The sequence below is a fragment of the Hemiscyllium ocellatum genome, chromosome 9, assembly GCF_020745735.1.
Source record: "Hemiscyllium ocellatum isolate sHemOce1 chromosome 9, sHemOce1.pat.X.cur, whole genome shotgun sequence".
In the NCBI taxonomy this organism is placed as follows: Eukaryota; Metazoa; Chordata; class Chondrichthyes; order Orectolobiformes; family Hemiscylliidae; genus Hemiscyllium; species Hemiscyllium ocellatum.
In genome coordinates, this window is record NC_083409.1 from 67,650,452 (window position 1) to 67,663,955 (window position 13,504).

General features: G+C 40.6%; 1 protein-coding gene across 2 annotated transcripts in view; it reads left to right on the forward strand.

Moving 5' to 3' along the window:
* The window catches only part of patj (PATJ crumbs cell polarity complex component), a 384,258-nt gene that overhangs the window by 49,678 nt on the left and 321,076 nt on the right, over window positions 1-13,504 (forward strand). For both annotated transcript variants that reach the window (XM_060830432.1, XM_060830434.1), the window contains exons 14-18: window positions 4,825-4,881; window positions 7,474-7,608; window positions 8,555-8,716; window positions 10,883-10,951; window positions 13,112-13,243. In XM_060830432.1, the coding sequence (XP_060686415.1) occupies window positions 4,825-4,881; window positions 7,474-7,608; window positions 8,555-8,716; window positions 10,883-10,951; window positions 13,112-13,243 (555 nt within the window). The remainder of the gene's footprint in view (window positions 1-4,824; window positions 4,882-7,473; window positions 7,609-8,554; window positions 8,717-10,882; window positions 10,952-13,111; window positions 13,244-13,504) is intronic.

Sequence of the window (13,504 nt, forward strand, 5' to 3'; positions counted from 1 at the left end):
AAAACCTCAACTTCTCTCGCCATCCAGCATTCCCTGCACCTACCAGCCTTCCCTTTCACCCTAACAGGAACATATTGTCTCTGGACTCTCGTTATTTCATTTTTGAAGGCTTCCCATTTTCCAGCCATCCCTTTACCTGTGAACATCCACCCTCAGTCAACTTTTGAACATTCTTACCTCAAACTGTCAAAATTGGCCTTCCTCCAATTTAAAATTTTAACTTTTAGATCCGGTGTATCCTTTTCCATCACAATTTTAAGACTAATAGAATTATGGTCACTGGCCCCAAAGTGCTCCCCCACTGACACCTCAGTCACGAAGTCTGCCTTATTTTCCAAGAGTAGGTCAAGTTTGCATCTTCTCGAGAAGGTACATCCACATACTGAATCAGAAAATTTTCTTGTACACTTAACAAATTCCTCTCCATCCAAGCTCTGAACGCTATCGTAGTCCCAGTTATGCTTGGAAGGTTGAAATCCCCGACAGTAACCACCCATTATTCTTACAGATAACCGAGATTATCTTACAAATTTGTTTCTCAATTTCCCGCTGAATATTGGGGGACATCTATAGTACAATCCCAATAAGGTGATCATCGTTTTCTTATCTCTCAGTTCCACCCAAGTAACTTCTCTGGATGTATTCCCAGGAATATCCTCCCTCAATACAGTCCTAATCAAAAACACCTCTCCCTGTCCTCTCTTGCCTCCCTTTTGCTCCTTCCTATAGCATAGATACCCTGGAACATTAAGCTGCTAGTCCTGTCCATCCCTGAGCCATGTTTCTGTAATTGCTATGATATCCCAGTCCCATGTTCCTAACCATACCCTGAGTTCACCTGCCTTCCCTGTCAGGCCCCTTGCATTGAAATAAATGCAGTTTAATTTATCAGTCCTACCTTGTTCTCGACTTTGTTTCTGCCTGCCCTATCTGTTTGATTTACTCATTTGTCCAACTATACCAGTCTCAGAATGCTCTCTTTTCTCAGCTTCCTGTGTTTCTCCCACCAACCCCTTACTGGTTTAAATCATCCTGAGCAACTCTAGCAAATCTACCCACAAGTCCCCTTCTAATTCCGATGCAATCAGTCCTCCTTAACCGGTCACTTCTACCCCAGAAGAGATTCCAATGATCCAGATATTGTGAATCATTCTCCCCTCCGCCAGCTCATCAGCCATAGCATTCATCTGCTCCATCCTCCTATTCCTACCCTCACTAGCTTGTGGCTCCGGGAGTAAACCAGATATTACTACCCTTGAGGACCTGCTTTTTAAATTCCCACTCAACTTCCTATATACTCTCCTCAGAATATCATCCTTTTCTCCTCCTCTGTCGTTAGTTCCAATGTGTACTACAACTTCCTGCTGGTCCCTTTTCTGTTGTAGAACATTCTGCGCCCCTGATCCTGGCTCCAGGGAGGCAACACACCATTCTGGTCTGACTTTTGGCCCCCAAATCGTCTGTCTGTGCCTCTGACTAGGGAGTCCTCTATCACAGTCGATCGTTTGGAACCTGGCATACCTGTCGTTATATTAGAGCCAGTCTCAGTACCAGAAACCTGGCTGTCAGTGCTACTATCCCTGAGAGTCCATCAACCCCTACATTTTCCAAAACAGCATATTTGTTTGAGATGCAGATAATTGGCTGAAAGAAATGTAAGATTCAGCCTAGAGTGTGATTAAGTAGTGCAACATTTCATCCGACTTAATCTTATGGAAAGCCACTATCCAACTTGAGAATATCTTGAATTCAGTTTAAAAGATTTTATGAATTATTTTTAAGCTATTTCTCGTGTACTATCTATCTTGTTTGAAGTGGATTGTAATTAGTTTTATGAAAACAAAATACCACGGATGCTGGAATTCTGAAATAAAAACTAAAATTCTAGAATTATACAAATTTGGCAGCATTTGTGGAGAACAAAACAGTTAATACTTCAAGTCTGTAACTTGCTGAAAGGTCTGTTATTCTATTTTAATTGTGTTTGGATTAATTTTTAATGTGCCAGACTTGCATATTTCAAGAGTAGACAACTGAATTGAACTGAACTCCCTCGTCAGGTCCACAAACCCCACCAACCCAACCTCCACTCCCGGCACCTTCCCCTGCAATCGCAGGAAATGTAAAACTTGCGGCCACACCTCCTCCCTCACTTCCCTCCAAGGCCCCAAGGGATCCTTCCATATCCGCCACAAGTTCACCTGCACCTCCACACACATCATCTATTGCATCCGCTGCACCAGATGTGGCCTCCTCTATATTGGGGAGACGGGCCGATTACTTGCGGAACGCTTCAGAGAACACCTCTGGGACGCCCGGACCAACCAACCCAACCACCCCGTGGCTCAACACTTTAACTCTCCCTCCCACTCCACTGAGGACATGCAGGTCCTTGGACTCCTCCACCGGCAGAACATAACAACATGACGGCTGGAGGAGGAGCGCCTCATCTTCCGCCTGGGAACCTTCCAACCACAAGGAATGAACTCAGATTTCTCCAGTTTCCTCATTTCCCCTCCCCCCACCTTGTCTCAGTCGGTTCCCTCAACTCAGCACCGCCCTCCTAACCTGCAATCTTCTTCCTGACCTCTCCGCCCCCACCCCACTCCGGCCTATCACCCTCACCTTGACCTCCTTCCACTTATCACATCTCCATCGCCCCTCCCCTAAGTCCCTCCTCCCTACCTTTTATCTTAGCCTGCTTGGCACCCTCTCCTCATTCCTGATGAAGGGCTTATGCCCGAAACGTCGTATTTCCTATTCCTTGGATGCTGCCTAACCTGCTGTGCTTTAACCAGCAACACATTTTCAACTGAACTGATAAGTAAATACTTAAGCGAGTGAAGATACATCGCCATGTCAACCATTTTTATACACATTTAATATCTATATATGTTTCAAAAGTCTGAATTTACTCATCACAAGCAGACAAATTGTGTGTATTTTCTTGGTCTGTGAATATTTTGAAAAATCCTGCTTCATGCAGCTTCTGTGAATTAACAACAATGCATATAATTTCTATTCTTCATGTACCCCACGAGTGTTAGAATGTTTATACAGATTTGGTCCACATTGTGTGTCTACTGAACACTTGCTCTGCTTGTTTTTTTTTGGTGTCAGAAAATGCTGGGTGTAATGTTGTTAGGAAATTGAATTGCTGTTGGCAACATCCTTCCTAGCTTCTTCAAGCTTGCTGACTTGAATTCCCTTTCTCCTTAATTCACCATCTTTCTTAATTTTCTAAATCTCTACAACTAAATAAGCTCTTATTCTGGAATTTTGGCTGCCCATTTGAGATTATTGTCGAAACATGTGGAGCTGGAAGAGCACAGCAGGTCAGGCAGCATCCAAGGAGCAGGAGAATTGATATTTTGGGCATAAGCCCTTCATCAGGAACATGGAGGGGGGAGGGGGCAAGCTGGGAAGGCAATAGGTAGATGCAGGTGAGGGGGTGATGGTGATAGGTTTGAGCAGATAGGTGGGATGGAAGATGGACAGATAGGACAGTTCCAGAGGGCAGAGCCAAGCTGGAGGGTTCGATCTGGGATGAGTTGGGGCGAGGGCAGAAGAGCAAACCAGTGAATTTGACGTTGATGCCTTGTGGTTGGAGGGTTCCAAAGTGGAAGATGAGGTGTTTTTCCTCTAGGTGCCGGGTGACTTGGATTTGCAATGAAGGAGGCCCAGGATTTGCAATTCCTTGTTGGGTGAGGGTTGAAGTGGTTGGCTACAGGACAGTGGGGTTGTTTGGTCCATGTGTCCCCAAGATGTTCCCTGAAATGTAATGTGATTAGCTGTCCTGTGTCTCCTTTGTAGAGGAGACCACATCAAAAGCAACGGAGGTGCTTAAATGAGGTGTTTAAATTTGCAGGAAAATCTTTGCTGGATGTGGAAAGATCCTTTGGGGCCTTGGATGGATGTGAGGAGGGAGGTGTGGACACAGGTTTTACACCTCTTGTGGCGGCAAGGGAAGGTGCTGGGAGTGGAGGGTGGATTGGTGGGGTGGGGGGTGTGGGTCTCACTAGAGAGTCTCGGAGGGAATGGGTTCTGCGGAATGCCAATAGGTGTCGGGAGGGAAATATTTCTTCTGTCTTGGGACCCTCCAACCACCCAACATCAACATCGACCAAGGGTTTCCTCATCTCCCCTCCCCCCACCTCATTTCCGATCCGACCCTCCAACTTGGCACTGCTGTCTTGAACTGTCCTACCTGTTCATCTTGCTTCCTACCTATCCGCTCCATTCTTCACTCTGACCTGTTATCATCATCCTGCACCTGCGTCCACCTATCGCCTTCCCAACTTCCCCACCCCGAGCTTCCTTTTTATCTTCAGCCTCCTTCCTTCCCTCACCATCTTCCCCCACCCTCCAACATTCCTGATGAAGGGTTTATGCCTAAAATGTCGATTCACTTGCTTCTCAGATGCTTCCTGACCTGCTGTGCTCTTCCAGTTCCAACCTTTTCAAATCTGATCTCCAGCATCTGCCGTCCTCACTTTTTCCTGAGATTATTGTCATCTGGCTTCTCTACTCAGATCACTGACAACCAAAAATAAAGTTTGAAATGGAGTCAGTAGTTTGCAAAGACAAAGATATTGACTGTTTATTACGAATGGAGATCATGGCCAACTCAGAATTGTAATCTTGTATTTCCGATAATAATTGAGAGCAAATTGCTTCCACTGAATAAGTTAAGACTCCATCTTATGATTACTTGCCTCCATTATGTCTTAATGTCTGCTTAGAATGTTGACCTTCAACATCAATGTAACGTTGAAATATTGAATTCTGTCAAATTAACTCACTACTTTTCTTATTTATAATTAGATGCTTGATTTGGAGATTGAGACTGCCAATAATATGGAACTGCAGAAATACTCCAAGGTATTGACATCCAATACTTTCAAAGCCCAATGATTGAAATGGTACTTTGCCATTTTTTAAATTAGAGTAGTCCAATATTTTTCACCTTTCACTATGTGAAAATTTTAAGTTAATTTCTCAAAAAGCAAAACCTCTGATTGAATCCATAAGGACACTAAAGATTTGCAGTATGCTTGGAAAAAGGCAAACACATAATGGTCAGGCATCTGCAATAATATTTGAGACAATTTGTTCATGTTTATTTTACCAGGCTAATAAAGTAGCATGCAAAATAACCTTATGGTGAGGAAGTAATTCCCAGAATAAAGTTCTCAATGGATGCTGTATAAGTTTGTAGAATAAAAGGACCATGCATGTCCAAACGTTTGTTGGATTTCTCAATTTAAATTGAGAAGCTGAGGAATAGGTTGCTCTTTGGGATATCCTCAGGTGTATAGATATTGAAATGCTGTTAATGTCTAAACATTATCATACCTTGAGAACTCAATATGACAAATTGCTTTTCAGAAGCTAAATCTGAGGGAACTGCATAGCCAGCAAATAAAAATTCTGGAAATAGAGTATGGTGTCTGCCTTTCTGAATTGCAACAATTGCAGCTCTATGTAATAGCCTAGATAATAATAGAAAAAGAGCTTCATACTGCTATGGGCAATGATCTGAAATAAAATGGCGATGCAGAAAATTACCACAGCAGATTGACAAGGGGGTTGAAGTGAATTATCAACAGTTTTTGAACCAGACGTATTTAGTTGGATGTGTAACCTAGAGATCAAGTAAGAATTGAGCATGAAGAGGGGATATAATCCAGGAAGAGCTATTGCTGTAACAGGCAAAGACAAAATTCTAATATTTTGTATGATTAAAACAGTTAATTATTGTATTCACAGGAACAGGATATTGTTACTATTGACTTGCAGGAACAAATGAATTATTGCAAAAAAATGTCAAAAGCTGCTAAGCTCTTGAAAATACAAGATAACATTATAGTTTAGTCATATGTATTTTTTACTCTTACGTGCCATGCTAGTGTCGCTTGCAATTGTTATCCATCCTGAATTAACTTTGAATTGATTAGCCACTTGCAGGATGGTTAAGAACCCTTGCTAAGTGCTTAGAGTTTCACATAGGCTAGTGAAGGATGATAGATTTCCATTCCTAGAAGATATTAGTGAATTGGATGGGTTTTTACAACAATCACTGATAGCTGTTATTGTCACTGTTATGATCCCTGCTGGTGATAATATTGCACATGTCACATCACAGATTGAAACTTAGTTTGATAAGCTATATATTTCAGTTGTGCAGTTGGTTAACTTGATGGTTAGTCGCTGAAACATTTCCATACAAGGCTGCAGACGATATTTAACAACAGAGCGTAAATTTGTTACTCAGCGGAAGAAATAAGCATAAACAACCAGTTACCTAATAACTCTGTTATGTAGGACACTGTGTAATGATGCCGTCACTTTAAAAAGGTTATTTTGTCCTTGGATTTTTCCAAGAGAGGTTGTAAAGGCAAAGGTGCCAAGATGTCTACTTTAACAATCGCAGGGGTGTGGCCAGTTCTCCTAATTCAGGTTATTTCTAGTTTAGTTTAGTTGTAATAGTCACAAATGCTGGAATCCAGAGAAAGGTTCCAAGCTTCAGCAGATGATTCTTGACAGGCATTTCTATCTGAAATTTCTCCTGCCTATGTTTGCATTTACCTTTTGCCAAGGGGTATGTTTATGGGATGTTACAGGAATTGGAACAGTTCCTTGGTTAAGTTGTTGTGTTAGGTCAGTTAAGTTTTCAAATAGTAATTTCTTCTAAATTCTGTTTTCTTTTGTTCATGTTTAAACAAATTCTGTTTTGCTCAAAACTGAGTGGTTGACCAGCTGCATCACACCTGGAATATCTACATCACATTTGCCTTTAAAATAAGAAAAAGTTAGGGTCTGGGTTATCTTCTTAAAATATTTTGTGGGGGTCTGGCCTGGACCATAACAGCTGGCATTTAAAGATTTAGGACTAATTTACTGTCAAATAATTTGAGTTTAAGATTGAACTTCTGTTGCAAAGTCCTACTTGCCATTGAAGAAACACAAAAACTGCAGTTGTAAGAAAGTCTTTAATGGCCTCGCCATTACCCCCAATGTTTTACTGCTGATGAGACATTTTTGAGGTCAAGTCACTTCTTACATTGTGGGAAACATGGCAGCTGATGTGCCCACGGCAGGTTCAACAGCAGTGATGGAATTGATGTCCAATTCATCCATTTCAAGAGATTTTAGAGAAATAAATGTTAATGAAGACACCAGAAAAAAAAATTCTCTGCCCTTCTTCAAACTGTGTTCCTGAAAATGTTACTTTTCATCTGAGAGATCAACTAGACTTCTGATTAGCATTTCATCTGAAGGACAATTTATCAAGACACTATTGCAGAAAATCCTGCTGGTGAGGCAAAACCAAAATGACTGCGTTGTTCTTTGGCTTTAGTCAAGTGAACATGAGCTATTGGAGTAGGCAGATCTTGAACTTAGCTGGATGGGAAACTTGAACATTGGCCATTTTGCAGACTTGTCCTAATTTTTGACTTTGTTTTAATCCAGCTGTTACCAGTTCATGCCCTGAGGTTTGGAGTGGATCTGGACTCTTTTGATGGACATCATTACATATCATCAATTGTTCCTGATGGGCCAATAGGGCAAACTGGATTATTACAATTAGAAGATGAAATTTTAGAGGTATAGTTTTTCTGTAATTAGTAAATCAATAAATTTAGAAATGATTCTGCAATTTGGTCAGATTTAGTTTTGGTGCCATGAAAATCACAGCATAGAAAAGAGTCAGGTAATCCTTGTGAAATAATTGAAGTTTCTTGTGTGTATCTTTAAGAAATCTTTGTTTATTGGATATTATTAGTGTTTACTGATAGAATCTTACTGAAGCAATCAAGAACAAGAAAACTTATTCTAGCTTCTAGGGCACCATATCAGGTTTTAGTTTGCTAATTTTGAAAAAAAAGATCTTGATTAATCTTTTGCACAATTTTCTATTTTGTTTTTTTTGCTGCTGGTATCTCTGTATGTCTAAGTTTCACCTAATTAGTCCCAATAATATTGAGCTTTATTTTTGTGGCTTATTAGAAGCCACCATTTTCATTTTTCAAGTTAGAGTGTCATTAAACAGTTTTGCTCCTCTCAGTTGTTTTATGCAAGTGTTATTCTGCCAACTTCCATTCTTCTCAATTTGCTAATTAATGAATCAGGGAAAGTGAACGTTAAAGTAACACAATCACATTATAAAAATAACATTTTGAGTTAATAAGCAAGACACTGAAGTGGAGTAGGAGAGGAGTTCTGGTCCAGTTATTTGAATGACTAATGCGATTAAGAAGCTGTTAGTCTGATGAGTGGTTTAGTAAGTTAAATCCGTATGCTAAGTGCATTTCAAAATACATTGTGATATAAAAACTTGTATGAGTCGAACTGCAAAATAATAGCAAGTGTGTTTTGTGTGATTATTTCAAGAGAATAGCTTTTTAAAAGCACTGATTTAAAAAAAACTTCATTTCCAGTCCCTTTTTATAACCTGTTCCACTCATTATTTTGAGCATGTTACGTAGACCTGTTAAATAATCAGTTGCTTGCTTGATTAAAGTATCACCTTGATGTTTGCTTTGCCCTTCAGGTGAATGGAAAGCAGTTATACGGAAAATCTCGGCGTGAGGTGGTTTCCTTTCTGAAAGAGGCTGCTCCCCCATTTACTTTGGTCTGCTGTCGACAACTATTTGAGGGTGGAAAAGAGATGCCTGTGGATGAACCGAGTATTGTGCGAAGTTCAGCTTCCCAGGTGAGATCTCCAAACTATAGAGTCATCTGGACACAAAGGTCCACATCATGTTAATGTGATGCATGATTTTATTAAACAACAAAGAAAGTACAAGGGGCCGATGTGTCTACTTCTGCCCCTAGTTCCTATGTAGTCTGTGGGTGAAGAGAATTGGCATACTCATGGTTAGTTAATTCTCATTTTCAAGCTATAATGCTGGCTAGTAGCAATGCAAAATGGTGAGTCTGATGTGTGATGTAATTTTGTCCCTTTCTGTACACTGTGTTTCTATTGGAAATTCCTCACTGTACCTTCTCATGGAAATTAGGTCCCTCATAGTCTGATACCAAAGCTGCAGGAGGTTTAGCCCCTACACATACAGTGTGCAGGGCCACTGGCAGCTGGACATGTCTTGTCAAATGTGAACAAAACTCCCAGCAAGCAGCTCTGCTGTTTTGTGGATGTTTTTTGGGAGAGTTGAAGGCTAAGGTGTAAACCTGACAATAAAATCTAGTTTTAAAACCAACGATAGACTGATGCAATACTTCTGCCAATTTGTGTAATCACGTTGGTGCCAAATGTGGTGGTTTGCATTTCTTTAAATTGATCTTGGAAGATCAAGCAGCAACCCTGACATTTGGGTAGATAAATTCCCCGTAAACGTTGCCCATGTTTCAGAGAAGGCAGTTTGTTTTGCTGCAGGATGTTACAGATAGCCCAAAGCATCCATTCCATGGAATCAGCAATGACGAGTAAAAAGCCCACTTGGTTATTGTAGAGAATAGATGCTTCGGGCTGCTTGTGACAATGGGAAAGATCATCACTTTCCACTGCCAGCCTCCGAACAGCAAGATGTTAACTTGCCATTGCCTACTTGTTTGAAGGGAGTCTTGGTTCATAGTCTTTCTGTTCAACAGTCGACTACATCCGTCATGCCAGCGAAACAAAGAAATAGAAAGGAGATGTCAACTTTTAAATTTGCAACCTGGAACATCAGGATTTCTTGCATGGGACTGTGTGTGGCTGCAGCAGTTCATTAAACAATGGGCCAAATTGCCCCTTCCTGCATGGTAACACTTGTGTGATTCTGTGACAACAGAGATGAAAGATCAATTCTCCAGTCCTGTCAGCAACAGAGTGTCTTTACTTGTTGAAGGTTTCAGTTTTATTGTGAATGCAGACAACAGACTATGGCTTTCTGCTTCAGGCACTGTTCTACCAGAAAAGACTACTGAAAATTGACAGAGGCTGCTTGACCTTTGCTTCTGCTATGAGTTTTGCTATAATTAATGCACACCTTTTGCTATATGACATGCCACAAGGTGTACTGGAGACATCCAAAATCAGGACATTTGCACCACTTGGAGCTGATCATCACCTGATGTGCCACTCTCCACAGCATTCTCAACACCCACAGCTCACCAAACACTGGTAGTGATTTTGGTGCAAACTCTTATTCAAAGCAAAAGACCTTCCTTGGATTTTATGCCAAGCAGCTCCTAATGCATTTACAGCTTTGTTGCTTGGTGCTCATTAATTACAAGAGAGACCAATCACTTGACTTTATTGATGAGTTTCTTTACTGTGATATCAACTTCAAAGCAGTCAATATTTCTTTCTCTAGTTTCCCACATACTGATAGTGTGGTCTTAAAAATTGTCTTGAAGTATGTTCCACTTCACTTCTGCATTCAGTGTGAGAACATTTTAGAGCATCTGTTCAATTCAGTGAAAGATGACAGATATTTCTCCACACATACTTTCATACAGACTGCATGCCAGGTGTATCTACTTAGTTTTGCAGTGAGCTAAATCATACACTGATGTTTAAATATTTGATTAGAATAAGTTTACTACTTTTGTGTTCTGATACAATTTCTCAATGATTTCCTAACTTGTTTAATCTATCATAGTAATTCAGTCAGACATTACATTTCACTTTTTGTCAGATATTGTTTAAGGTTGCACAAAGGTTATGGAAAAGTAGTATTTTTGTATAAGTAGTAGGAGTCTTTCGTTAATTTAAAGTTTTTCTGAGCACACCTGCCTGAAATTTGAATATATTGCTGTGGATAGGATTTTCCTACGGTGTATATTTCACACTGTGCATTCTGATTGTACTGAATGTTTTCTAAGATCATAGCATCAGTTGTTACATTACTAATTATTTGTATGCTGTAATTTTTAGACTGCAGAAAACATTGAGCCAGTGATTAGGCCACCATCTCCCTGGAATAGTGAAAGCTGTATGAGCCAGGTAAACGCAGAATGAAATTTTTGTTCAAAGTTGCAGTCTTGAGTGATAAATCAAATGAAGAGAGGAATGAGTGTGAACTTGCATGTGTGTTTTCAATCACCCACTTTCACTTTCTCTGTCTTATGTTTAAAATAGTTTACTTTTGCTTGCAATTTCATTGTATTCAGCAATTGTGAGAGATTTGTGAGAGCAGCCTCGTGCATCTCTCCACTATTGTCCCTGTCTGCTGTGTTCTAATGAATTGGGAATGATTGTTTGGAGAATCAGAGTCTTGTACATGCATCTCAACAATATGCAATGATGTTGAACCACTAAAAATTACCTTAAATGTAAATTGTGGCTTACATTTTGGAATAGTGCAATATTGTTTTTATTTCTTAATGATGCACAAAATGTGTAGGATAATTCCTGCCAAACCAATGTTAATTTTGATTTTATCCTGGAATATAAGGACATAGAAGTTATACTGACACCATACAAAAACCTGGTTAGACTGCACTTGGAGTATTGTGAGCAGATCTAGGCACCACACCTTAGGAGGAATGTATTGGCCTTTGGGGCAGTACAACATAGATTTGCAAGAATGATCCCTGAACTTCAGGCATGAAGTTATGAGGAGTTCATTATGCAAATTATACCGTTTTCTCTAGAATTTAAAAGATTAAGGGGCGATCTGATTGAAGTCTCCAAGTATTAACAAAAAAAGATAGAGGTGATAAAAATAAACTACTTTTATTGGTTGGAGATTGTAGAACTAGGGGCATAGTCAAAAGATGAGGACCAGACCATTCAGGAGAGATGTTGGAAAGCACTTCTATATACAAAGGATGGCAGAGATTAGAATTGTTTTCCACAAATGGCAACTGATGCTACATCGGTTGTTAATTTCAAATCTGGGATAGATTTTTTTTAAATTTAGCCCGATTATGAAGGGATATGGACCAAAGGCAGGTAAATGGAGTTAGGCCACAGAGCAGCTCTGATTTCATTGAGTTTAAGAGGCAAAAAAAACTGCACATGCTGGAATCCAAGGTAGACAAGCAGGAGGCTAGAAGATTACTGCAAGCCAGGCAACCTCAGGAGGTGGAGGTGACTGTAAGGGGAGCTGCAGATTAAAGGGGTGAAGCGGCAGGGTGGTGAGGTGGGGACAGATGGACACTGGTCTGCAACCCGGAGGACTCAACTTGAATTCTCCAATTTCACATAACCTTCCATCCCATCACCTGACTCCCTTCCTCGCCCTCCCCCCTCCCTTCCATTCCTCTCAGCGACCCTTTCTTCAAGCCACCAACTGGATTCATTCCTCCCATAGACCAAACAGCTTGTACCCTCTACCTGTGTTCACCTTTCTTGCAGCTCATCACCCTGCCCCCCCCCAACCCCTTTATCTGCAGCTTCCCTCACACCCATCCCCAGTCCTAAAGGAGGTTTACACCAAAAATGTTGACTTTGCCACCTCCTGATGCTGCCTGGCTTGTTTTGTTCTTCCAGCCTCCTGATGATCTCATTGAGTGGCAGAACAGACTGGAGGGCTGAATGGCCTACTTCTGTTCCTATGTTCCTATGGAAGTGGGAAATGGAAGTGGTAGCTTGCAATTTCCTGAGACCAGCCAATGTACTGGTCTCCATTATGGCACCATCTGTGGACAATCTTTGGTCCAGAGAAGCTGGATTTTGGGGTGGTTAGAGCTGGGGTGGTGATTGTGGTTGTGGTGGCTATTGATGGCTCTCTTGCAGCAACCAACATTTAGACCTATTACTTGACCTATTAAGACCACTCAGCAAAAGCCGATTGGATTTTTCCATCCAACTTGCAGGCCATTACACCCCCAAACCACCATGAGACCAAACTTTGGGAGACAAGACTTCTCTACAAAATTCTTCCAGTGAGAGCACCCTCTGTCTCTCTTTCCTGTATTTGGCAGCTCCCATCTTGGAGGGTGAGCCTGTCCATTTGTCAATAGTGGAGGGCCTTCAAATACTCATCTGTCCTTGAGAGCCTACTTGCCATTTTTAATTGAACAATAAGTACAAACCTGAAACCTCAATTCGCTGGCTATGGAAAGATATGGTGAGTGTCAGATATGAACAATGCAGGTTAGGTTCCAGAAACTCACTTGATATTGCATTTACAAGTTAAGTGTTTCTTTCCTCCCAAAGGTGGACTTGGCTTGTGAAGCAAATGCAGAAGAAGATGAAGTTGGGGAGTTAGCTCTGTGGACTTCGAATGTGAAACTGATTGAACTGAATAAGGGTTCAAAAGGCTTAGGTTTCAGCATCCTGGACTACCAGGTATTTAGCAATTCATAAAATATGTTTGCTGTTCTAATGACGCACAATGAACTTTTACTTCTAGGTTGTGTCCAGTAGCTTTTAAAACAACTTTTTAAATCTATTTGAGAGATACTTAAGAATCGTTATTTGAAATTCTGAGCATAACATAAGGTTATTATGATCATCTGTTATATTTCAGTAATGCAATACCAATGAGTTATTTTTGGTTTCACATTTTATTACAGTTTTTTTTATTTTTAATTTCTCAGTTCTTCTCTA